The sequence below is a fragment of the Eucyclogobius newberryi genome, unplaced genomic scaffold (assembly GCF_026437365.1).
Source record: "Eucyclogobius newberryi isolate DKJ021-1_F unplaced genomic scaffold, fEucNew1.0.hap1 SCAF_12, whole genome shotgun sequence".
Lineage (NCBI taxonomy): Eukaryota > Metazoa > Chordata > Actinopteri > Gobiiformes > Gobiidae > Eucyclogobius > Eucyclogobius newberryi.
The window spans coordinates 6,430,464-6,457,169 of record NW_027315746.1 but is presented as its reverse complement, the minus strand read 5'-3'; the positions used below and the strand labels follow the sequence as shown (position 1 = coordinate 6,457,169).

General features: G+C 43.2%; 1 protein-coding gene across 2 annotated transcripts in view; it reads left to right on the top strand.

Moving 5' to 3' along the window:
- usp33 (ubiquitin specific peptidase 33) overlaps window positions 1-26,706 on the top strand; it is a 42,575-nt gene that overhangs the window by 6,058 nt on the left and 9,811 nt on the right. Inside the window, exons 4-18 of one of the 2 annotated variants that reach the window (XM_072440661.1) lie at window positions 1,772-1,921; window positions 2,047-2,152; window positions 3,793-3,862; window positions 7,230-7,343; window positions 8,104-8,182; window positions 12,830-12,974; window positions 14,504-14,734; window positions 15,274-15,420; window positions 16,081-16,196; window positions 18,618-18,861; window positions 19,004-19,037; window positions 19,130-19,175; window positions 19,666-19,846; window positions 23,383-23,509; window positions 25,029-25,198. In XM_072440661.1, the coding sequence (XP_072296762.1) occupies window positions 1,772-1,921; window positions 2,047-2,152; window positions 3,793-3,862; window positions 7,230-7,343; window positions 8,104-8,182; window positions 12,830-12,974; window positions 14,504-14,734; window positions 15,274-15,420; window positions 16,081-16,196; window positions 18,618-18,861; window positions 19,004-19,037; window positions 19,130-19,175; window positions 19,666-19,846; window positions 23,383-23,509; window positions 25,029-25,198 (1,960 nt within the window). Of the gene's footprint in view, window positions 1-1,771; window positions 1,922-2,046; window positions 2,153-3,792; window positions 3,863-7,229; window positions 7,344-8,103; window positions 8,183-12,829; window positions 13,035-14,503; window positions 14,735-15,273; window positions 15,421-16,080; window positions 16,197-18,617; window positions 18,862-19,003; window positions 19,038-19,129; window positions 19,176-19,665; window positions 19,847-23,382; window positions 23,510-25,028; window positions 25,199-26,706 lie in introns of both variants that reach the window. The other variant, XM_072440660.1, reaches the window with a different exon arrangement.

The window sequence follows — 26,706 nt, the reverse complement described above, 5'->3', positions numbered from 1 at the left end:
CAGGCCCCGGACCTGTAACATGACGTACTCCGGTGTTGGTGCTCGCGTGTGTTGGAGCTCATGCCATGATGTATGGAGGATGTGCGGATGATGTGCGGATGATGTGCGGATGATGTGCGGAGGATGTGCGGATGATGTACGGATGATGTGTGGAGGATGTGCAGATGATGTGCGGATGATGTGCGGAGGATGTGCGGATGATGTGCGGATGATGTGCGGATGATGTGCGGATGATGTGCGGAGGATGTGCGGAGGATGTGCGGAGGATGTGCGGATGATGTGCGGATGATGTGCGGAGGATGTGCGGATGATGTGCGGATGATGTGCGGAGGATGTGCGGAGGATGTGCGGAGGATGTGCGGAGGATGTGCGGAGGATGTGCGGAGGATGTGCGGATGATGTGCGGATGATGTGCGGAGGATGTGCGGATGATGTGCGGATGATGTGCGGAGGATGTGCGGAGGATGTGCGGAGGATGTGCGGAGGATGTGCGGAGGATGTGCGGATGATGTGCGGATGATGTGCGGAGGATGTGCGGATGATGTGCGGATGATGTGCGGATGATGTGCGGAGGATGTGCGGAGGATGTGCGGAGGATGTGCGGAGGATGTGCGGAGGATGTGCGGAGGATGTGCGGAGGATGTGCGGATGATGTGCGGATGATGTGCGGATGATGTGCGGATGATGTGCGGAGGATGTGCGGAGGATGTGCGGAGGATGTGCGGAGGATGTGCGGAGGATGTGCGGAGGATGTGCGGATGATGTGCGGAGGATGTGCGGAGGATGTGCGGAGGATGTGCGGATGATGTGCGGATGATGTGCGGATGATGTGCGGATGATGTGTGGAGGCGCAGACTGCTGCAGACGGATGTTTGTGTTCTGTGTGTTTTACTGAGTTTGTCCAAGGGATGACAAAAGGTTAGAATCCGGGCATAAAACTTAAGTGCACACAATGAGCATGTGAGAATAGTGACTGTGCGCAAAGTGCCCACGTAGAGAAACAACTTAGAGGAGCAGAGAACATGTGAATATAACAGCAAGGCTGCTCCTCCTGTCTGAGGGCGGCTGTGGCGCGGAGCACGGTTGCTGTTTGAGCCCACGATGCACTACGGGTACATCATGGAGAGAGTAAAGGGTTTATCCAACTGCCAGTGAATGATGCGACACAGGAAAGGTGCTGCTTCACGGAAGTGTCTTGTCTTGTAATAAACACACGTAAGACATGGTTTTAAAGGTCAGGAAACACTTTAACATCTATTTCAGGCTTTTATGTAGTTCTAAACTGTCAACTCATAAAGCCCGTTCTTTTGCGTCCTGATCGTGGTGCTGAAAGTGAACTGCTCGCGTCACTTTGAATCGGCCCCTAAACTACGACTTTTTTCTCATTAATTAAGGAGTTTGTTCTCTTTAATTAATGGCATTATTCTCGTAGTGCAGCGGAATTTTTTTTTTTGGTTGGCCCTTATACTCCGTCGTAATATGACGTATTATTTCGATGTACTTTTGGGTTGAGTTGGTCGGCATAAAAAAAAAAAAAAAAGTTTTGCTGAGTGAAAATGGAAAACAAAAATGGAAAGTGAAAAACGGCAATGGAAAGTGGGAAACAACAATGGAAAATATTACAAAAACAAACCAAAAGCCAAGTGCGTGCCGTTCCTCAACATTTTTTTATCGTCAGATCGTTGTCTCTCGGCTGATAAGGTTAGAACGATAGGTTTTGATTTGACTTAAACAATAATCCATCTCGGATGTCGCATCATTTTCCCCGCAGGACACGAGACACAACTTGACCGTGAACCTCACCACGCTCCGAGTCTGGTGCTACGCCTGCGCAAAGGAGGTTTTCCTGGAGCGAAAACTCGGACCGAATTCACCGAACGGCCTCAGCAAAACCCTGACCTCTTCCCCGGGTTCTGCCCAGGTAACGTTACATAAAACCACACGGAGCTGTATTATGATGATGAACGACTCGCGGTTTATCACGGAGGTCATGGTTACTCATTTATTGGACGAGATAACTTTGATAAGAGCGTTTTGTGTGTTTAGGAGAACAGCAGGTGCCCCGGCAGTCCCACGTCCCTCAGAATGCCCTCTAGTGGCAGTGAGGACTTGGACATGGAGACGGAGGAGGAAGAGGACCCCCGGATAAGAGGTTGTTATCTTTTTGTTTGTTTTCGTAAATAGAGCTGCGATTTATTCCTACTTCTTATGCTACAATGATCAGTTTGTTTCTAAGCAGATTTACTGTATTTTCCGGACTATAAGGCGCACTTAAAAGCTCAAAAGAACGACTTATAATCCAGTGCGCCTTATATATGGATTAATTAATATCTCGCAGCAACTGACAAAAGATTACGAAGAAAAGCTGGCCACTACTGACTGATTTATCTGACTGTTTTGTTTCACTTAATGCGTCTTATAGTGCACTTTATACCGTATTTTCCGGACTATAAGTCGCACCAGCCAAAAAATGCATAATATAGAAGAAAAAAAACATATATAAGTTGCACTGGAGTATGAAATGCTGTTGCAAGTGTGAAAATAACAATATCACACACCAGAAAAAGAACACGTGAATATTAACGATGCGTCGAGGGGTTTGTGAGCGAGACAAAAACTCGTTAGACGGAGTTACTTCCTCGTTTTGTGCGGTGAAAATCTGGTACCACAGCTTCAAAGCTTTCTCAGTGGTGGATTTAGCAACTTTAAAGATGTAACCTGCCTGCGTTGTCTGGAATGTTCCGCAGTATGGCATTTACTCATCAATCTTGTATTTATGAAATTACAGGTGAAAAACAACAACAATTGGCCTGTTTGTGGATGGATGTGTCTAATGTCATTCTGTGGAACCTCCCTGTTAAAAGTGGTAACATCTCCATGGAGACGAGCATTTACCAGTATTTTCCGGACTATAAGTCGCACTGGAGTATAAGTCGCATCAGCCAAAAAATGCATAATAGAGAAAAACATATATAAGTTGCACTGGAGTATGAAATGCAGTTGCAAGTGTGAAAATAACATATAATATCACATATAAGTCGCTCCAGAGTGTAAGTATTATAAGTATAAATATAAGTGTAAGTCGCATCCGGGCCAAAACTATGAAAAAAGGCGCGATTTATAGTCCGGAAAATACGGTATAACAAGTCCTACTTCACTGTAACTGAGTTGTTGGCATGTCGTAACAAACGTTCACATCATCAGTTTCCTCTGCCATTAATAATAATTGCCCTGATTGTGATGTAGATTCTATTGCGATAAACTGTCTGGTCCTGGACGTACGTGCTTTTATTTTGACAGCCTCGTTAAAATGACCGGTAAAGCACATTAATCCTGGCACCGGCTCGTGATCGTGTCGTTACTCCGCGCACTCCGACACGTTCGTCTTCGTTCACCTCACCGCGGCGTGTAAATGCCAGAGCTCACGACGGGCCGCAGCGGACGCCATATGTCACCGTGAAACTCATGTGGAGCTGCATCCTGGTCAGAGGGCATCGTTTCCTCCTCTTTGAGCTTCGTAAAAGTCTGCGTGTTCTGACTTCTGACTCAACATAACCTATTTCTGATAATACTCCGCTGTATTCATGTATCCGGCTGCAGCTGACGGCCGATGAATCATTGCGGCCTCGTTGCAGATTCGTACGAACGCTCCACCTTCATTTATTATTTAGATATTTGTTTATAACCTTGAGCCGGGGCGATGAAATGAGGTAATGCTGTATACAATGACGTTTTTACAGAAGTGATGTCGCCGCCGTCTTGTCGTAACGCAGTTTTTCCTCTCTTTTTCAGGACTGACGGGTTTGAAAAACATCGGGAACACGTGCTACATGAACGCGGCGCTGCAGGCCCTGTCCAACTGGTGAGACTTTTGAGTCAGGCATAGCAACGGCCACTCTATTGCAGTTGATTGATTAGTAAAGCTAATTGGGCTGTTGAGTTTTACATCTCTCTTGATTTGTATTGGACAATAGTTTAATTACTACTCGATAAAATAAGAGTATCCTCATTTTCAGCTGTGGAAGTAGTTAAAAAATACGTTCTGCTTTTCTGATTGCACATTGGAAACTTAATCCTACTTCCTTAGCACCTAAATCTAATCTGTAGGGCTATAAACGGTCTTCAAAAATATCACGTTTGAATATATTAAATTGCTTCTCTTTAAACCTTAAACATTTTAACTAGTCTGTTGTTGTTTTTTTGTACTAAAATGTGATTTTGTTCAAACACTAAATTCTCAACAATTTTGATAATTAAAAAGTCTAAAGTCTTTAGAAAATGCATCACATTTTTCATTACTAAATAATGTTACTTTCTTTATTAAACCCTGTGGTGTTATAGTTCTGATAACGCTAAGGATTATTCTAAAACTGCTCAGGAAAAGTCAAATTTTGTCCTGTTGATGTGACTTTTTAAATGTATTTTTCATTCATTCTTGGTGAAATGAATATCTGTATCGATTCAGTATCTGAGTGTTGATACTGTAATACTGACAACTCTGTTCTATTCAGCTACAATGAATCAAAATGACCAAACCGCTCCGTTTCAGCTTCAGCCTCAAACTCAAACGTTCTTCTTAAACCCACTCGACCTCTTCAGACTTCTCCTCGTTCACACGCCGCACATTTGTCCCCGTCGCGGTTCGGTCGTGGCTTCGCTCTCTCCCGAGTTCAGCCCGGGGCCCGTCTGCTGCGCCGCGCCATCCGAGACGGTCCTGAATGGCCTTTTGTGGCTCCCATAGGCGCTCGTGTTACCGCCCAATCACCCAATCACCTTCACCGCCGCCGCACGTCTCCCTCGCCATCCACACGCGGCAGGACAGAAATGTGCCTGATTGTCCCGTACGGCGTGAAGTGCAGATGTGACGGTCGAGCGAAACCCAAAAAAGGAGTAGAAGTCATTTTTTATATATTTGTGTGTATATCATTCACATTTCACATTGGTATAATTTTCAGTAAAGCTATTTTTTCTTAGCTTATGTCGTGTATAGTTCTACGTACAGTATTTCTTCCAAACTTCTGAAGTAAATATATAAATTGTGAGTTTTAGCATTTTTGTATTGATAGTTTGTATTTTTGTGTTTGTATTTGTAGTATTATTATTTTTTAAGCAGCAGGTTTCAGCGAATGAAACTTTGACAATTGAGTAAATAGAGAAAACGGACGCAGAAGCTTCTTTTTTTATTTAAATAAGACGGTATAATCACAGAAAAACATTTAACATTGCCAAATATATATTTTAAAAAAGAGCCAGGGTTTCTCAGGAGAGTTGTCTTCGGGTGGTGTTTCGCTCCGACACAGCAGGGGGCGACAACGGACACTTCAAATGCCCCGAAAACTCGCAAAAAAAACATCACAGGGACTTACAAAGACATTCAATACGTTTAAAATGTTACTTAGTTGTCCTTTTTAAGATTGGATTGCTCTTCCGGCACATTCCGCACAGAGCCGAATAAAAACTGTAAGAAGTAAAAAAAAAAAAAGTAGAAGAACATATACATATTTTACACCGGTTTGGTCCTGTGTCGCTGCTTTTTTGACAAATCGACAAACATTTCACTTTATTCGCATTTGTTAAAGTTGGTTCTTTTGCATTCGTCTGGCTGAAACTCGCTGCTGTCGACAAAAGTAGCACAAATAAAACGATCGGGGGAATTGGCGTCTCCCGCACGCGTCATTTCCCTCGCTCGCCTCACAGGAGCTTTAAATCACACTCGCCGCCTCCACCGCGGGCCCGAGTCAAATTGCAAAGATGTGGGTCGAAATTTGCAATCTAAATCGAATCCAAAAATAGCCCCGGAGCGAGCGATGCGACTGCGGGAGGGAGAGGCTGCTTTTAAAAAACGATGTCCTCCATGTTTGTTTTCCCTCGAATCCCGTTTCTCCATCGTCACTCCAGGAAACGCCTCTGGAGCGGTTCACATCCCGCCGTTTTGTGCCCGATTTGTCCATCTTTTGTGTGGGTGAAATACATTTGGAGTTAGATTTTTTTTTAGTCTGTTTTCTGTGTTTTACCCCGTGTAACTTTACAGCGAGAATTGACCGCGTGAATGCTAAGGACAATAACACAAACCAGGTTAATCTTAATGTCAGACCACAAAACAGATTCGGGTTCATTGGGTAAAATATGGGTTTAATCTTATCGCAATATTTCAACAATCTGTAAATGTTTTGTTGCACGTTCAGTTAAATTACAGCAAAAAATGTAAATGACTTTATGTGATGAAATTGCGTCACATTAAACACAAATGAAGACGATAAAAAGGAGACTAATCACTAAAATAAAGACTCCCATAAATCCCCTAAAAACTTTAATCTCCGTCGAAAATATTTATTTTCGTGCTTTTATCAATATTGTTTTAATAACATTGTGCAGCCAGAGTTTCTAGAATGTACAATATTCTGCCCACAATATCTGAATAAATATTGCACAGTGACATTCTTAGTTGTAAATGATGTGCTAAAACTGCTTTTCTGTCATATTATAGAAGATTCAAACTGTTTACCAGCTTCATGACTTAAAGTGCCTCTGTCAGGTTTTTACAATTTTCAAATTTTGACTTTATTTGGTGTATTTACCTGTTGTACATATAAATGATAGTTTTACACCAATCGAGCAGGTATTTGTGGAGAAAATGATGAAAAATTGGTACAAAATGACAGGAAGTGACATCACACCAGGGATGACCTTGACTCTTTAAACATTAATTCAACAAAATATAGTCGCTCTCATAAATGTTTATTTGTCAAAGAAAAAAAAGGTTTTTTCCCAGTGTTTTGTGGGTAATTTTCTAGTGCCACATCATCAATTACACACGGGAAGTGAAATTAAAATCCTAAAAAATGTGCAATTCTGAGATATTTTTTCAATATCATTTTTAGCCAAATTTTAAATCTATAAAACTTTAAAATATTTTTTTTTTTGACAAAAAAAAAACAGACCAATCAAAACGTATGTGAATAAAGATACAGTAACCATAACAACAACAGCAACGGCAGGAATAAAAAATAATCTATAAAACGTATTTTCTGGAGTATAAATCGCACCAGCCAAAAAATGGATAATAGAGAAGAAAAAAACATATATAAGTAGCACTGGAGTATGAAATGCAGTTGCAAGTGTGAAAATAACAAATAATATCACATATAAGATAAGATAATATAAGTATATGAGACTTATAGTCCGAAGAATACGGTATTTGAAGCTCACGATCTGGTTTGTGTTTCCAGCCCGCCCCTGACACAGTTCTTCCTGGAGTGCGGCGCTCTGGTGAGGACGGACAAGAAGCCCGCGCTCTGTAAAAGTTACCAGAAACTTGTGTCGGATCTGTGGCACAAAAACAGGCGAGTGAGCGGATTCAACCTCGTGTTTTATCTTTCACGTAAATGCACAAAAAAACCAACAACAAAACCAAAGCCGTGTCACAACGGCGCCGCTTATAAAACAAAAAAAACAACAGAAATATGTATGTTTTGCACTTTTACAGGTGCAAGTAAATGTAAAATCTGGTAATGTTACACAATCAAAGTAATTTTATGTTGACATGTTGTGATCCCTCACAATTTATCATTAATCACAATAAACACTAACTGACTGTTAAAAAAATCCTCGTCTAAGTTGTTAATCATTATCTGGACTTTACAGACTCTAAAACACATTTAATAACAGAGCTTTATTAAATTAAAAGGTCAAAAAGATGAGAAAAAATTCACTTAAAAACACTTAATTTTACATTATTCTCTGTCTAAAGCCGTCAGTCACGGCATTTGATCTTTATACGGTTAAAATCGCACGTAAACAATCAACAACATCATTATTTGGGATTTTTTAACAGTTAAAAAATCCAAAATAATGATGAAAAAATAATCACTGACTTGTCGACTACTAAAATAATGGTTAGTTGCAGCACTAATTGGATTAAACACAGACAATTAAATGCAAGAACCACCATATAATGCTTTTATATAGATGCCACCTAAAAGTATTAGAAGTAAGAAAGTATTTATTTCCACAATGTAGTGCCACAGTTTAAGAACATTTATACCGATTACGACTTCTTGTTCTTCACTGTTTCGTTCATACCATATGTGTTTCTCTCCACAGACCCTCGTACGTCGTGCCCACCTCTCTCTTCCAGGGGATCAAAGCCATTAACCCCATGTTCCGAGGATACTCTCAGCAGGTACGCTCCGACTCCTTAAAATATTATCTGGAATATATATTACCCGGAGCGTAAGGCGTGCCCGTAAAACTAAGAAAAGGCCACATTATGAAGCACTCGAATAGGCTTCGTCCTCGTGTCGTTCTGGGCCGATGAAACCTGAATCTTTATCGAGTTCCCTTTCGCTCCGCGTCCGTTCACCGCTGCGGAACTCGCCATCTCGAATCGCCGAGCCGGACAAACCCGAGCCTCTGCGATGCACTCGCCGATTCACCGACTCGCACGGAAGTAAAAGTAAATGTAAAATGATGCATTTGATCCTAAGTTTGTAATGGACCGCGCCGAGAAAGACTTTTTTTGTCCTTCGACGGGTTGCGTTGTGAAATGGTTTTGTTGATTGATTATCTTCTGATGTCTGTGTAGTTTTCCTCCACTTTCCTGTATTAAAAAATATGTAAAATAGAGATGTATCAGAGAAAGGGCGTGATCTAAGCAATTCAAATAGTCATCAGCTTTGGAGCTTTTTAAAACGAGAGTTTCTTGAGGCACTTCTGAATCCGGACATTGGATTAATAAGCTGCTCTATTTGTTGTATTAAATTACAACACTAGACAAAGGTTAGAAGTTTGTCCTTCTTGAATTTGTTAAGGTTTCTGTCATGTTTTGGGAGTTCTTGAACGCGCTGTACGGGACCACGCACACCTCACACACACACCTCACACACACCTCACACACACCTCACACACACACCTCACACACACCTCACACACACCTCACACACACACCTCACACACACCTCACACACACACCTCACACACGCCTCACACACACACACCTCACACGCACACCTCACACACACACCTCACACACACACCTCACACACACACCTCACACACACCTCACACACACACCTCACACACACCTCACACACACCTCACACACACACCTCACACACACCTCACACACACACCTCACACACGCCTCACACACACACACCTCACACGCACACCTCACACACACACCTCACACGCACACCTCACACGCACACCTCACACACACACCTCACACGCACACCTCACACACCTCACACACACCTCACACACACACCTCACACACACACCTCACACACACACCTCACACACACACCTCACACGCACACCTCACACGCACACCTCACACGCACACCTCACACACACACCTCACACACACATCTCACACACACACCTCACACACACACCTCACACACGCCTCACACACGCCTCACAAACACCTCACACACACCTCACACACACACCTCACACACACACCTCACACACACGCCTCACACACGCCTCACACACGCCTCACACACACCTCACACACGCCTCACACACACACCTCACACACACACCTCACACACACACCTCACACACACACCTCACACACGCCTCACACACGCCTCACACACGCCTCACACACACACCTCACACACGCCTCACACACACACCTCACACACACACCTCACACACGCCTCACACACACCTCACACACACACCTCACACACACACCTCACACACACGCCTCACACACACACCTCACACACACGCCTCACACACGCCTCACACACGCCTCACACACACACCTCACACACACCTAACACACACCTCACACACACCTAACACACACCTCACACACACACCTCACACACACACCTCACACACGCCTCACACACACATCACACACACATCACACACACCTCACACACACATCACACACACATCACACACACCTCACACATCACACACACATCACACACACGCCTCACACACACATCACATACACCTCACACACACCTCACACACACCTCACACATCACACACACCTCACACACACCTCACACATCACACACACCTCACACACACCTCACACATCACACACACGCCTCACACACACATCACACACACACCTCACACACACCTCACACACACCTCACACACGCCTCACACACGCCTCACACACGCCTCACACACGCCTCACACACGCCTCACACACGCCTCACACACATCACACACACACCTCACACACACGCCTCACACACACCTCTCACACACCTCACACACACACCTCACACACACATCACACACACCTCACACACACCTCACACACACACCTCACACATGCCTCACACACACATCACACACACATCACACACACGCCTCTCACACACACCTCACACACACATCACACACACCTCACACACACCTCACACACACCTCACACACACCTCACACACACCTCACACATCACACACACATCACACACACGCCTCACACATACATCACACACACCTCACACACACCTCACACACACCTCACACATCACACACACCTCACACACACCTCACACATGCCTCACACACACATCACACACACATCACACACACCTCACACACACGCCTCACACACACACCTCACACACACACCTCACACACACCTCACACACACCTCACACACACACCTCACACACACCTCACACACACCTCACACACACCTCACACACACACCTCACACACGCCTCACACACGCCTCACACACGCCTCACACTCACCTCACACACACCTCACACACACCTCACACACACATCACACACACCACACACACACATCACACACACCTCACACACACACCTCACACACACACCTCACACACACACCTCACACACACCTCACACACACACCTCACACACACCTCACACACACCTCACACACACCTCACACACACACCTCACACACGCCTCACACACGCCTCACACACGCCTCACACTCACCTCACACACACCTCACACACACCTCACACACACATCACACACACCACACACACACATCACACACACCTCACACACACACCTCACACACACACCTCACACACACCTCACACACACATCACACACACCTCACACACACCTCACACACACCTCACACACACCTCACACACACACCTCACACACACACCTCACACACGCCTCACACACGCCTCACACACGCCTCACACTCACCTCACACACACCTCACACACACCTCACACACACATCACACACACCACACACACACATCACACACACACCTCACACACACCTCACACACACATCACACACACCTCACACACACACCTCACACACGCCTCACACACACCTCACACACACACCTCACACACGCCTCACACACACCTCACACACACATCACACACACCACACACACACATCACACACACCTCACACACACGCCTCACACACACATCACACACACATCACACACACGCCTCACACACACCTCACACGCCTCACACACACCTCCTCCGCCTCATGTCGTTCGGTGCGTACCCCCCCATTGTGAGCTCGGTCTATCCTCGTACATATTTACTTCATCCATACGTGTTTACTGGGTGTTCATACGAGTGTTTAGCTATAGCAGTTGTACCGTGGTTTGAACATGGCTCCATCTGTATACACTGTACATCTGGACTTGTATTTCATGTACGGTCCACAAAGTTGTCATAATGGATTTACTCTGCTGAACGCTGCACTTTCTCACGCCGTATCTGAAAGCATCTGAAGAATATTCATTTGTCACACTCGAGCGGCGCAGCCTGCAGGACCTGACCATGTTTGGCCCTCTGAGGAGGATGTAGCGTCGCAGAGTATCGACTTTTATTGCACTTTAATTATTATCTGGGCCGTGTTTGTGCTTTGCTAAATTGCAGCTCAATAAATGTATGCAGAAGTAGATTTAAAGCCTGGGAAAACTCTGCTGTCTACTTTGTTTACTGCGCAAATACTGTATCTAATTGGCTAATAACCCTGATATATAAAGAGGATTTCCAATGTTCCACTTTCTTACTGGAAGCTAAAGGTTTCACGCTGTTCTTGGTCCAGATTTGATCATTTGTCAGTTTTTCTGTCCGAGCGAAAAGAACATCTATGAAACTCTTTTATTCTCCTGTATCTGAAGACGGCTCAAATTCTCAAAAGCCTTTTATAGAACAGACTCCATTATTTATTTGACAACCATAAATAATATAAATGACTCCTCCGAGTTTAGATTTACGCAACTAATGCAGTGGTTTAAGATGTAAAACTACAGTTGTCGTAACTTTAGATTCATTTTGTTGCAAATGTTATGTATTCTAACATCACATAGTCAAGTGCGTGTCAATCTCTTGATTTATTTAAATTTTTTTGTAATGCCGGTTGTTATTACAAAGCCACGTCTTTCCTTTGACTTGATATTACAGCCTTTTTTAGAGCTGAGGAATAAAGTAAATTTTAATCACAGTTATTGCAACATCTGTCGTGATTCTGGTCATTATTTCTGCAAACAAAATTGAAGAAAAATAGTGAATTTTGCATAATAACGCAACCGAATGGAGACGAGTCCATTCGGTCCTGAACACCGGTCCTGAAGCGTCAAAGCCCGGCTGAGAAAGTATTGTGTAGTTTTTAGTATTATTTTAAGTACTAAAACGTGAGCTATTGAAGCAAAAGTACTCAAGAGCATATTATTTAAACATAACAATACAAATGATGCCTAATATTATTCAAGGGCATATTTAAACACCAATAACTATACAAATGATGCCTAAAATGTGCCATTATTCAGCATTATCCATCTCCTATCTGCCCTTCCACCCGCAGGACTCTCAGGAGTTCCTGCGCTGCCTGATGGATCAGCTTCACGAGGAGCTGAAGGAGCCGCTCCCGGAGCCGTACGACCGCGCCGGCTCCATGGACGGCGGCCACGACGACGACATGGGCAGCATGTCCGATGATTTTCAGTCTTGTGAGTCGTGCGGCAGCAGCGAGCGAGCCGAGAACGAGCCGGAGGGAGGAAGAGGGGGAGGTGGGTGCGCTGTAGACGACCTCATCGAGAACCGAAAGCAGTTTTGAGTGTGATTTAGGCTGGTTTTGTAACGGGGACGTCACCATTTTGAGAGTTTACCGTGAGTTTATTGTGAGAAGAAACAACTTTATGGTGTTTAAAAGATTCCTCAAATCTTTACAGTGCGGGGATTGAATTGAAATGCATTTATTTTGCTCCTAAAATCCTCATAATTATATATATTTTAGTTGTTACGACTATATTTTGACCTGAATAATCAACATTATGGATTAAAGGTCCTGTATCTGGTTTGTATTTTTGCTGTCGTTGTAATGCTAACAACAACTAGCATGCTAACAGCGCACTTCCCAGTTCACAGTGAATAAGACAGACAGCACACAGGCGTCTCATTTTGACCCTAAGCTTTTATAGTATATAGATAGACAGAAAGTGTGTGAAACTGAACAATGCTGAGAAAGGGAACGTTTCAGCAGTCACCTTTAAAAACCTACAAAGTCTCAGAGTATTGACGAACTTTGGCGTGAACTTTAACCCTCAAATCAATAACATCAGCTGCTTTTAACCTCTTCTATTTTTAGAGTGTCATAATGATTATTTATGTTTGTCCATTAAAGAACTTTTAGAACGTGTAAACTTCTAGCTTTGCATTTGGATTAGCATTTATCATAAGGCAAGAAATGTAATCGGTGCATATTTAAGAACAATGCTCGTTTCTGGCTTCAGTCACTGGAATGAAAAGAGGAAAATTGCACTTTAAACAATAAAAACATGACGTGAATAATGGTGACACAATAAAACGAGGGTGACAAACGCGACCACGCTTCAGCGAGTCTCAGGAGATTGTGAAAGCGCCGAATATTTCCTGCTCGTGTTTGTTTTCAGCTCTGTCCTGTTCAGGCAGCACTGGACGGCTGTTTATCGACCACAAAGCACTGCGAGAGCAAACGCAGAGCAGCGACAGGTCTTTGAACCGAGTGCAACCCCAATGGACAAATCTACAAACGCTGCTTTAATGCACCGTCAAGCCGTGATTATGAATAAACCACTCTGAACTAAAGAGTGTCGAGTCGACCTTAGCGCTGATCGTTTCCCGTCGGAGGTAAAAAGATGAACAATCCGGACTGTTTTCATCACTAGCATAAGATACACGTTAAATTAAAACATGTATGATTAACATTAGTCCATAAATACTGCAGTGTCATCCACATTTTTAAATCAATCCATTATGAGTGAAGGTACAGAGTTGTATTGGGGTACTTAAACGCTTTCTAGTGGCGCAATTGTGTACTACAAGTGTATAATGACTGTGGGAAAGGAGACGAGGCAAAGGAAACGCAGCAGTTAAAATGTTGTAAATGCCCGTTAAGCCTTTCTTGACCGTTAACCATGAACCACCCCCCAGTCCCGATTCGGGCGCATTTTTTTGTCACATCAAGCGCTAAAATGTGCCAAATCCGTGATATCCGCAGACGCGAACGAGGCCGAGATGCTGATCCCGGAGCAGGAGGAGATCCAGGCCAACCGCGAGTGGCAGAAGGAGAAGAACATGATCAACGACTTGTACAGAGGCACGACGGGGCCCGGAGGAGGAGGCGGAGGAGGAGGCGGGACCGACGCCGACAAAGACGTGGACACCGCCAACGAGACCACGCCCATCATCAGCACGCAGGGGGCGCTCAAAGTCCAGAGCCGCATCTCGGGTGAGCAAACGCAAACGGCAATGTAGGGCTCAGTTTTACTTTAGAATATGCAGTAGTGTCTGTTAACGTGGACGAAATGGATTAATTCATCATTTTAGAACAACAAATGAGTGTAATTGTCTGTAATCGCGACTGTTTACATGCACAAAACATCTGAGATTCTTACATTGCGTCTGAAGAGCTTATAATTGTTTTTCCTTCTCATTTTCTCACTTTTGTTTGAGTAATTCCTGCATATTTGAGTCATCTTCATTCTCCTGCATTCGAGACAAAGAGAAGAATCAGCCCTGCAGTTTTAAACTCTGCGAACTTGTTTCTTTATTAAGTCGTCGTAGATCAATATCGCAATTTAACGTGTCAAAAATGTGACATAACGCTCCACTAGTGTCATAGATTATAACCATAAAGCGGACCAAAGCGTAATACGTCTCCTTCAAGTCATCTGAGTTCATTCCCAGACTTGTATAAACCCTCTAATGCCAGTTTAATATTGTGACGAGGCTTTAGTGACGTGGCTAATTCGTCTGTTTCGCCTCCAGATTCATTCCCAGACATCCAGTTATCCAACAACGCGGTGCACCCGAGGCCGCAGAGCCCCGCGCCCACCGACGGCCACATTCCCAAAATGTCCAGCAGCCCTCCCAAGTCCTCGGGGTGGCCCAGTCTCAACCCGGCCCACAAGAAAGGTACAGGAGGTCTACGGGCGCGGTCACACTCTGGAGCTCATGTCCCGGTCCTGATGTAGACTCTGTTTGGTCCTCTTCTAGTCCGGGTTTTGTCCTGATGTAGACTCTGTTTGGTCCTCGTCTAGTCCGGGTTTTGTCCTGATGTAGACTCTGTTTGGTCCTCTTCTAGTCCGGGTTTAGTCCTGATGTAGACTCTGTTTGGTCCTCGTCTAGTCCGGGTTTAGTCCTGATGTAGACTCGGTTTGGTCCTCTTCTAGTCCGGGTTTAGTCCTGATGTAGACTCGGTTTGGTCCTCTTCTAGTCCGGGTTTAGTCCTGATGTAGACTCGGTTTGGTCCTCTTCTAGTCCGGGTTTAGTCCTGATGTAGACTCGGTTTGGTCCTGGAGTTGTTGTTTTTGTCAACTAAAAGAAATTAAAGCTAGTATGTCTGCTAAAGATATAGATTTTCTTTGTTCATTTCCTTCAGAAACAGAGCCCCTCAGTGTTACATCGGCCCCTGTCCTCAAAGTACTTCTTTTTGTCCGTACACTTTGTCGGAAACGGATCTCGGCTGCTCGCGCTGCGCCGTTTACGGGAAAGTGCTCGTGTAGAGTTACAGGACGTCTTCCTCCTCTTCCTCGTCATTCAATCGCTCTCCTCGTTTCTTCCCCCGATCCGCAGCGATGGCCACGTTCTCCGCGCCGAAGAGCAAGCGCCAGAAGAAGTACCGCAGCGTCATCTCGGACGTGTTCGACGGGACCATCGTGAGCTCGGTGCAGTGCCTCACCTGCGATCGGGTCAGTCCGGAGCTTCTACACCTCTGTATTTGTGTATTTGAGTCAAGACTGTAGAACGACCGTTGTGTTATTCTGTTATGGTTTTGAGACTTAAATAGTGTGACCAGATGTCCCTGTTTACCCGGGACAGTCCCAATTTTGAGCCCTTGTCCCAGCAGACGTGTCCAAAACCATTGATTTGTCCCAGTTTTATTCAAGAATTGTCCCAGTTTGTCCCAGTTTTGACCACTTTGAGACCTGCAAACAGTAAAGAAGGGAATATATTGTTGTTTCTTTAGCCAAACTAGAGAAAATCTGGCTTTAGAATCACCAAAAACAAAAGATGCACTCATAAAGTCTCTCAGATGAGCCGTGAAAGGGGTGTGAATGATCGAGTGCGTACAAATTTACTGCGTTTTTTACACTTTTATTATTACTTCCCATCCCAGCCCGGGTGTGTCCCAGTTTTTAAATTTGAAAACCTGGTCACCCTAGACTTAAATTAAGATAAAATGTCATTGTAATTCCTCACTTGTCCACTAGGTTCCAAAATACATCAGATTAAGAACATAAAAACTCACAAAAAATGTAAGTTTGTTAAAGACCAAGGATTGATTAGTGATAGCTTAATGTCTCAGAACGTGTGCATTAATTTGAATAACTTGTACTTTATTACTTATACTTAGACTTATCCCATCAACCTTTTAGAATTGTGTCGTTTTAATAAGATCGATGTGCCAATGTAAATACATAAACGCCTTCTTTGCTCGTTTGTGTTCTGTTTATCAACCCTTTTGAGGCTTTTTAGCAATTATTTTGTTAAAAGTATTGTTAATATCCTCATTTTAGATATAGCGCCCACTTCTAATACTAATAATGCATTATCTTAAAAACTTACCTTTATTGGGTGTCTTTATAATTTTGTGTATTATTTATTCATTCATTCATAAGATACTTTTGATTTTGTTGTCGTTTGTTGTCGAAAGTCGTTAAAAGTTTTAAGGCTTTAAACTAATCGCTTCGCATCTTTTATCCCGTTTAGTTTGCTGAATAGTTTGTGCCGATGAGAGAATAATAACGCGGCAAAGTCATATCACCGTCTTCGTGGCCGCTCCCTGAACGCCGCCACGAGGTTCCGTTGTCACAAAGGTCACGCCGTCGCCAGCAATTCACTAAATGTCACTAAAACAAAACCTTTACTCTGCGCGAGTCTAAAACCTGGAAGCGCATTGTGAAAGCTGGAAATGCTGTGCGTCAAAAGCAATGAAAAATACTGTCAGTTAAAAGTAAATACAGCTCGAGCAAAAGTACATTCTACATTTAGTAAGTTGGGAAATACTTCACAAGAGTATTGAAGTTTTAACTGGTCAACAGGAGCTTTTAATGCTGCTGAAACTACTAAAACTACTGTCACAGCTACGAGTGCAACTGCTGCTTTGTACAATACATTATTTCATGAACTTATTGTATTTTAGTGACCACCAGAAACAGCTACTACCACTTCTACTCTACTACTAGCCACATTATTACAACTATTCCTCTTCATACTGCGATTATTATTCATACTAAAGTAATAATGCTGCGTTTACAAAGAATACTGATTTTGTGTTGCGACTTTCCATTGGGGAAACGCCACTTTTTCACACTCTTTAGGACGGTTTTAGTTGCACAATGTATTTTATGTTGCGATACAGCAGGTCCTAGCATAACTGTAGCATTTAGCTCGCTGCTGCCGTTAGCATTCACAGTATTGAATCGGCGTTTGCTCTTGAAGTGTTCGAACAGTGGGAGAAAGGGCAGCTTTTCTACATTAAAATGAGAGTTAGTGGACATTCCCTCACAAACAGACTATATTTATACAAATCTACTCTAAATGCTGACTTTACGGTTGCAAGACTTTTGTTTAAAGTGCCCCCCCTACAGGTCGGACGACTCACTGAACTAAAATGTAGTTAAGATAAATATATTTAGAAATTTGCTAAAAATGTTTTAAAATGTATCACAGAATAGCACATTTTTTAGGTTTATAATTTCACTTCCTGTTTGTAATTGATGACGTCACACTAGGAAATTACCCAGCAAACACTGGGCCAAAACTCATCTAATGTCACAATTTGTTTGATTTAACAAATACAAATAAATGAGCGTGTCTTTATTTTGTTGTGTTCATGTTTCGAGAGTCAAAAAAGTTGATTCTTTCTGTAATTTATGCATAAACTTTGACTGGAATGAGTGGTGTGATGTCACTTCCTGTCATTTTCAACACATTTTTCATCGTTTTCTCCACAAATACCTGCTCGATTGGTGTAAAACTATATTTCATATGTACAACAGGTATAAACACACCAAATGAAAATAGAGAATCGTACAAACCCGTCATGGGCCCTTTAAGCTGACACTGCTGCTTCTCCTCTCGCCCTCCCACACACGTTCCTCGACCAGGTGTCCGTGACGCTGGAGAACTTCCAGGACATCTCGCTGCCCATCCCCGGCAAAGAGGACCTGGCCAAGCTGCACTCGGCCTCGCACCAGACAGCCCTGGTGAAGGCGGGCTCGTGCGGCGAGGCCTACGCGCCCCAGGGCTGGATCGCCTTCGTCATGGAGTACATCAAGAGCTGGTTCTGGGGCCCCGTGGTGACTCTGCAGGACTGCCTCGCCGCCTTCTTCGCACGGGACGAGCTCAAAGGTGAGAGAAGAGTCTTTTTTCTGTGTTTTTTTACTATGTTTTCAAGTTTTTCTAGACACCCTGAGCAACCAAACTTAAAAGATTACTTGTACACAAATAGCTTCACATGTGACGGTTACAAAGGGTGTGTTTCTGTTTCTAGGGGACAACATGTACAGCTGTGAAAAATGCAAGAAGTGAGTTTCCCCTTTTCTGGTTTAGTAAAAACGTCGTAAAAAGGTTTAAGTCGGTCGATAATGCAATAATACCGTCTTCCGTTTGCTTTCAGATTACGAAACGGAGTCAAATTCTGCAAGATGCAAAGTCTCCCGGAGGTGAGGCCGTCAAAACTGAATAAATGAGACAAAACCGTAACTACCGTATTTTCTGGAGTATAAGTTGCACCAGAGAAAAATGCATAATAGAGAAGAAAAAACATATATAAGTTGCACTGGAGTATGAAATGCGGTTGCAAGTGTGAAAATAACAAATAAAATCACATATAAGTCGCTCCGGAGTATAAGTATATAAGTATAAGTATAAGTCGCAAAACTATGAAAAAGGTGCGACTCCGGAAAATACGGTACTATATCAATATTTATGTTCTTGATATTTATAACGGCTTGTTCAAACAACTTGCAAATACTTAAAAATTGTGATTAATTAAAAAAAAAAAGAGATTTCATTCAAAATGTGCATTTTTAATTTTGCTGTCATTTTTTCCGTGTACTCGTAAACGTTGTGGCGTACACGAGCTACGTTGGTGAATAAGTAATAGTACAGTGTCGGCGTTGACCCCGTGTACTGTGTGTACTCCCTCTCCAGATCCTGTGCATCCACCTGAAGCGTTTCCGTCACGAGCTGATGTTCTCCACGAAGATCGGGACTCACGTCTCATTCCCGCTCGAGGGCCTCGACCTGCAGCCGTTCCTGGCCAAAGACAACTCCGCCCAAACCACCAACTACGACCTCCTGTCCGTCATCTGCCACCACGGCACAGCCAGCAGTGAGTAGGATGAGACGCTACCAGTCACTATTTCTACTACTACTACTACTTCTACTGCTACTTCTACTGCTACTTCTACTACTTCTACTACTACTTCTACTACTACTTCTACTACTACTTCTACTTCTACTGCTACTTCTACTGCTACTTCTACTACCACTTCTACTGCTACTTCTACTACTACTTCTACTGCTACTTCTACTACTACTTCTACTTCTACTACTACTTCTACAACTACTTCTACTTCTACTTCTACAATTACTGCTACTTCTACTGCTACTTCTACTGCTACTTCTACTACTACTTCTACTGCTACTTCTACTGCTACCTCTACTGCTACTTCTACTACTACTTCTACTACTACTTCTACTACTACTACTACTACTACTACTACTACTACTACTACTTCTACTACTTCTACTACTTCTACTACTTCTACTAGTACTTCTACTAGTACTTCTACTACTACTACTACTACTACTACTACTACTACTACTACTACTTCTACTACTACTTCTACTACTACTCCTACTGCTACTTCTACTTCTACTGCTACTTCTACTACTACTTCTACTACTACTTCTACTACTTCTACTACTACTGCTTCTACTACTGCTTCTACTACTAATTCTACTACTGCTTCTACTACTGCTTCTACTACTACTACTTCTACTACTACTACTACTTCTACTACTTCTGCTTCTACTTCTACTACTACTACTTCTACTACTTCTTCTTCTACTACTACTTCTACTTCTACTACTACTACTACTACTACTACTACTACTTCTACTACTACTACTACTTCTACTACTACTGCTTCTACTACTGCTTCTACTACTAATTCTACTACTGCTTCTACTACTGCTTCTACTACTACTACTTCTACTACTACTACTACTTCTACTACTTCTGCTTCTACTTCTACTACTACTACTACTACTTCTACTACTTCTTCTTCTACTACTACTTCTACTTCTACTACTACTACTACTTCTACTACTACTACTTCTACTACTACTACTACTTCTACTACTACTACTACTTCTACTACTACTACTACTTCTACTACTTCTACTACTACTTCTACTTCTACTACTACTGCTACTGCTACTTCTACTGCTACTTCTACTGCTACTTTTACTACTTCTACTTCTACTAATACTTCTACTACTACTGTTACTACTACTACTTCTACTACTACTACTTCTACTTCTACTACTAGTTCTACTGCTACTACTACTTCTAGTACTACTTCTACTTCTACTACTACTTCTACTTCTACTGCTACTACTACTTCTACTACTACTACTACTACTACTTCTACTGCTACTACTACTACTACTACTTCTACTGCTACTAGGGATTAGATCTTATCAGTATAAATGGGATTGTCGACTCCTCTTATCGATCCAATTGCTTTTCCGATTCCTGATGAAAAAAGCTCCAGTGTATCTTGTTTTATAAGTCTGTTTTTGATTTAAATTGGGAGTATTGAGACATAAGATGGATAGAAGAAAACTATCTGTCTGTGAAAGGTGCTATACATAAAAAAATTACCGTATTTTCCGCACTATAAGGCGCACCGAACTATAAGGCGCATTACGGTAATCAAGATGTTTACCACACAAAATCGTTTCAAAATCAGTAAGCACAACCAGAATTAATCCATATATAAGGCGCACTGGATTATAATGCGCACTGTTGTTTTGTGAGAAAATTAAAGGCTTTTAAGTGCGCCTTATAGTGCGGGAAATACGGTACTTATTTGTCCCTGAGAGCAGATCCACCCGACCTGCTTCACTTTTACATGTTCACTCATGACAAAGACAAAGACGCAGTGTCGTGAGTTTGATTCCCGACTCAGACAATTTGCTGCATGTCCTCCCTTCTCTCACATCTCCCATTTCACACCGTACTTTCCCCGTCAAAAAATCGTATTAAAAAATAAATAAATTATAAAACATGAAAAAGTGCATCCGGTGCATTCAGGTTGTATTACTTCTGGAATGAACGAGAACTTGGACTTCTTTTTCTCAAACAGGAGGACAGAAGCGTTTGAGCTGAGCCGGAAGACAAACAAGAGAAAAGAGGCTCTTTAGGGTCAAATAGAAGCGTTTACTGTTCTCTCTGAATACATTTGTTCAAGGTTTAGACCCAGCAGTTTGGACGCCGCACTCAGTCTTTAAGCTTTTGTTTGTGCTTCTGTGCCGCTCCCCAACCATTCCACAAGACGGAACATTTAAATGCTTTTGAGTGAAATTTTGGCAGCAGCTTTGGCTCAGCGTTGCCGTGTTACACCCAGACAGACGTGTGCAGGCGTCAAACGGGCTCCTCACACCAGCACGTGTCTTTATAATTCTATTAAACGGGGGATTTTCCTGACCGACACTGACACTTTTTGTTTATTTTCTTTCGTTTAAACGTACCTGAGGCTGCGTAACGTGCGGCGGGAGTCGGAGTCCACACGAGGGCTGAAACTGTAGCTCGCAGCGAAGGAGAAAGTCAAAGAGCTGCAAGGAGGCGGGGCTGACACGGGGGCGGGGCTGACGCTGCATTTAAAGATATGGCGTCCCGAAGTCACATCGATGAGAGGAATCATTAAGAGAGGAATCACTAAGAGAGGAGACGTACGATTACGATGGCGTGCTAGAATCCCATCCCTAAGTACTACTCCTTCTATAACCACTATCAGTACTACTACTACGCTTTATCCTACAAATACTTTTACTCCTACAATGACCAACAGTGAGGGGACGTGTCGCCATCGCTACATCACAACAGCTGCCAGTACTACCACTGCTGTACTACCACTACTGCAGCTACTATTCCTCTTCATATGACAGTGGCAGTTTCATTCTAAACACCTACTTAAATTACCGTATTTTCCGCACTATAAGGTGCACTTTTATTTTCCCAAAAAACAAACAATCTGCCTTATAATCCAGTGCGCCTTATACCGTATTTTCCGGACTATAAGTCGCACCCTTTTTCATAGTTTTGGCCGGGGTGCGACTTATATTTATACTTATATACTTATATGATTATACTCTGGAGCGACTTATATGTGATATTATTTGTTATTTTCACACTTGCAACTGCATTTCATACTCCAGTGCAACTTATATATGTTTATTTCTTCTCCATTACGCATTTTTTGGCTGTTGCGACTTATACTCCAGTGCGACCTACGGTATATGGATTAATTCTGGTTGTGTTTACTGACCTCGAAGCGATTTTGTGTGGTACACGGTTTGTTTCGCTTAATGCGCCTTATAATATGAAAAATGATCGAAAACGGACCATTCATTGACAATGCGCCCTATAGTGCAGAAAATACGGTACATTTTATAGTACAGACAAAAACAAGACGGGTGGGAAACTAGATTGTTGAACAGCACTTCGACCGCTTCTGAAACAACGACTTCTTTTCCGCTCAGGCAGTGAGTGGGCCGAGCGCGGTTTCTCCCTGTACGTGTCAAAATCCCTTTGGCTCTGGTCTGATTGGCGGCGTTGTGTGCGTCTTCTCGTCGTAGGTGGACATTACATCGCCTACTGCCGGAACGACACCAACAACTCGTGGTACGAGTTCGACGACCAGAGCGTGACGGAGGTGTCGGAGTCGTGTGTGCAGAACGCAGAGGCCTACGTCCTGTTCTACAAGTAAGCCACGTCTGCGGAGATGGAGCTCCACATCGTTTCTTTACTCTACGTTTCCTCGTGGATTATGTGTATTTTAAGCACTACAAATTCTTCTTTTAGATGTTGAAATACAGCAGGCGGAGCTAGTGTCCTGGTAGCATGTTGTGCGTCGCTACCGTTAGCATTCTTGGACGTTTATTCGGAATGGGAGATGGGTTTAGGGGATTGAAATTTGCCACAGATAGCGCACACAGGAGGACGTTTATCTTTTGTTTTGTTTTTCTATAAGTCGACATTTTGGTGGGCGTAAAAAGAGTTAACGTCGCCGAGTTACGCCTCCGCCGAAGCTGTAATTACAAAAAAACAATGCAAAAATATGAAGCAAAATACAAATGCAGCGCACAATTTATGTCAAAATCTCGCCCCGTCTCGTTCTCGTGGACCCGATCTCCATGTCTCGTCCCACCGCAATATTTACACAACCTTTACTCCTCTTGGTGTATTTGTATATGTATTTGGTACGATACACTGTAGCTTCTAAACTCTGTGTTTGCTCTTTTAGTCGTTGAACAGTGGGAAAACACAGACGTTTGAACCTCCCGTTAGCGGACGTTTAATTAAATGTATTTATGAGGATTTGAACGCCAGAAAAAGTATGCATACTACATACTACATAAAGTTTTTAGACGCAAGTGAACGTTCTGTTTTGTTGCTGTAGGTAGCTAAAAATATAATATATTGTTGAGCAAACTGTATTGTAAACGAGTTAAAATACTGGAGGAGAGCGTCGTGACTAGTTTTACTCTATTAATGATGTGTTGTTGCCATAGTACCCAGCCAAATATCATACTTTCAAACATGAATAAACCATTGGCTGTACTTGCATCATCACAATATTCACTGTGTATCTAAGCGGGAGGAGTAAAGAGTAAATCGTAGAGTTAAGAATGAGATTTTGAGGGACGTTAATCATTCCGTTGAGGAGCAGCCTCTCGGTGCGGCTAATGTTGACGCTAGCCGAGAGCAGCTGGGAAATGGATTTGGCGACACAGCAGTTGCTAAAAATACCGACGATCACTGGAGGAAAGTGGTTACTTCCTCCTTCCGTCCTACAACTCGGTGGGAAATATACGGAGTAGGTCGGCGGTTGTCAAACGGTGGTGCGCGGGCTCTTTCGGGTGCAGCGCGAAGGAGCAAATATTTAATCCACCGTTTAATCTGCTTTGTTGAGTTTGGCCTGGTTTAAAACTAGCAAAGCGATTCTGTGGTCGTTTGAGACCTCGAATAGTCCTTTTTTAGGGCCAGATATTTTCTTAGGTGTGAAACGTTTGAGAACCACGATGTTAAAACGACATACAGTGTAAGAGCTGCATCGTGAACCCCTTCTACATATTCTACATATACAGATTTCACAAATTAAATAATCAAACTGAAAAGACGCCTCATTTTCCCGCTCTTCGGTCCAGTCTTGTGTTAATCAGCGTCGCGGTGACCTTTAGACGACCCGTTTGTTCTCATTATTCCGCCGGTGTCGCCTCAGGAAGAGCAACGAGGACGCGGTGAAGGAGCGCAGGAGGGTCTCCGGGCTGCTGAACACGATGGAGCCCAGTCTGCTGCAGTTCTACGTCTCGCGGCAGTGGCTCAACAAGTTCAAGACCTTCGCCGAGCCCGGGCCCATCGCCAACGACGACTTCCTCTGCTCGCACGGAGGTACGTACCGCGGGACGACCGTAATGCTGTGAAACGTGCTGCGTTCTGAGCTTTTATACCATCAGAAATGTACCTCGAGTTCAGCTTCGTTCTCTCATTTCTCATTCGTCGTGTTTTTACGAGGTCCTCTTCCTCAAAACGTTCGAAAAACACCCGGTTCCAAACTCTCCAGATTTGTGACATAAAAGGTCATATTCAGGACGTTTCTGCGCTGTTTTAAGTCTGTCACGCATCACCAGATTGTTTTTGCATGTCAGGGCAAGCTAGCTTTTGTTTATTTCTCTTTGGTAATTCCCTCTGCTGCCAGTAGATGGAGTGCTAACCCAAATCCTGACGATGGAACGCCTGACTGATAAAAAGTGTTCAGTAGAAAGTTTAATTTAAGTTTTAAAACATGAGATGCCACAGCAAAGGCACAAAAGTATGTTTAAGAGCCAATAAAGGAGCACAATGTAACATTTCTGGAGGAACGTGGCGATGTTATTGCTTTGTCTGGAATGTACCACAGTAAGACATTAAACTTGGAGACACGCAGCACACGCACAGTAAGAATGCATGTATTTCCTGGTGTTTTTGAGCTATAAATCTACCCGAAGTGAAACAAATGCTACACTGGTGCGATTAATGCCACACTGTGGAACATTCTTATCAAAGCCATGGCGAAACCCTCACCAGAGAAGATCATCCTTGGCTGTTTAGCAATTCTAGTTCCCACATTTTCGCCACAAACGGTCACTTTTCATTCCAGACGGACAACGTTACTTCACTTTAGACCGAGACGAACCTTGAGCCACCAGGGAAATGACACAGGAGCGTTCAAATGGCAATATTAAGCAAATATTGTACTGTATTTTCCGGACCATAAGTCGCACTGGAGTATAAGTTGCACCAGCCCAAAAAATGCACAATAGAGAAGAAAAAAAACGTATATAAGTCGCACTGGAGTATAAGTCGCACCAGCCAAACAATGCATAATAGAGAAGAAAAAAAACGTATATAAGTCGCACTGGAGTATAAGTCGCACCAGCCAAACAATGCATAATAGAGAAGAAAAAAACATATATAAGTCGCACTGGAGTATAAGTCGCACCAGCCAAACAATGCATAATAGAGAAGAAAAAAACATATATAAGTCGCACTGGAGTATAAGTCGCACCAGCCAAACAATGCATAATAGAGAAGAAAAAAACATATATAAGTCGCACTGGAGTATAAGTATTTAAGTATAACTCGCATCCTGGCCAAAACTATGAAAAAAGGTGCAACTTATAGTCCGGAAAATACGGTAATGGGCATTTAATGAATGATGTTGCGGATCCATTTGCTTTGGTTTGTGGTTTGTGGCTGCGGCGTGGTCTCTGTAAACGCTGCTTTTGTGGCCCTTCTGGATCAGTGCCAGGTTCGCTCTGACTTTCACAAAGCACCAGAGTCATCTTTTCACATCCCGGAGCGCTTCAAACGGGATTGGATTTTCCCTTTTGAGCGCCAGATTGTCGTGGCGAGAAGGG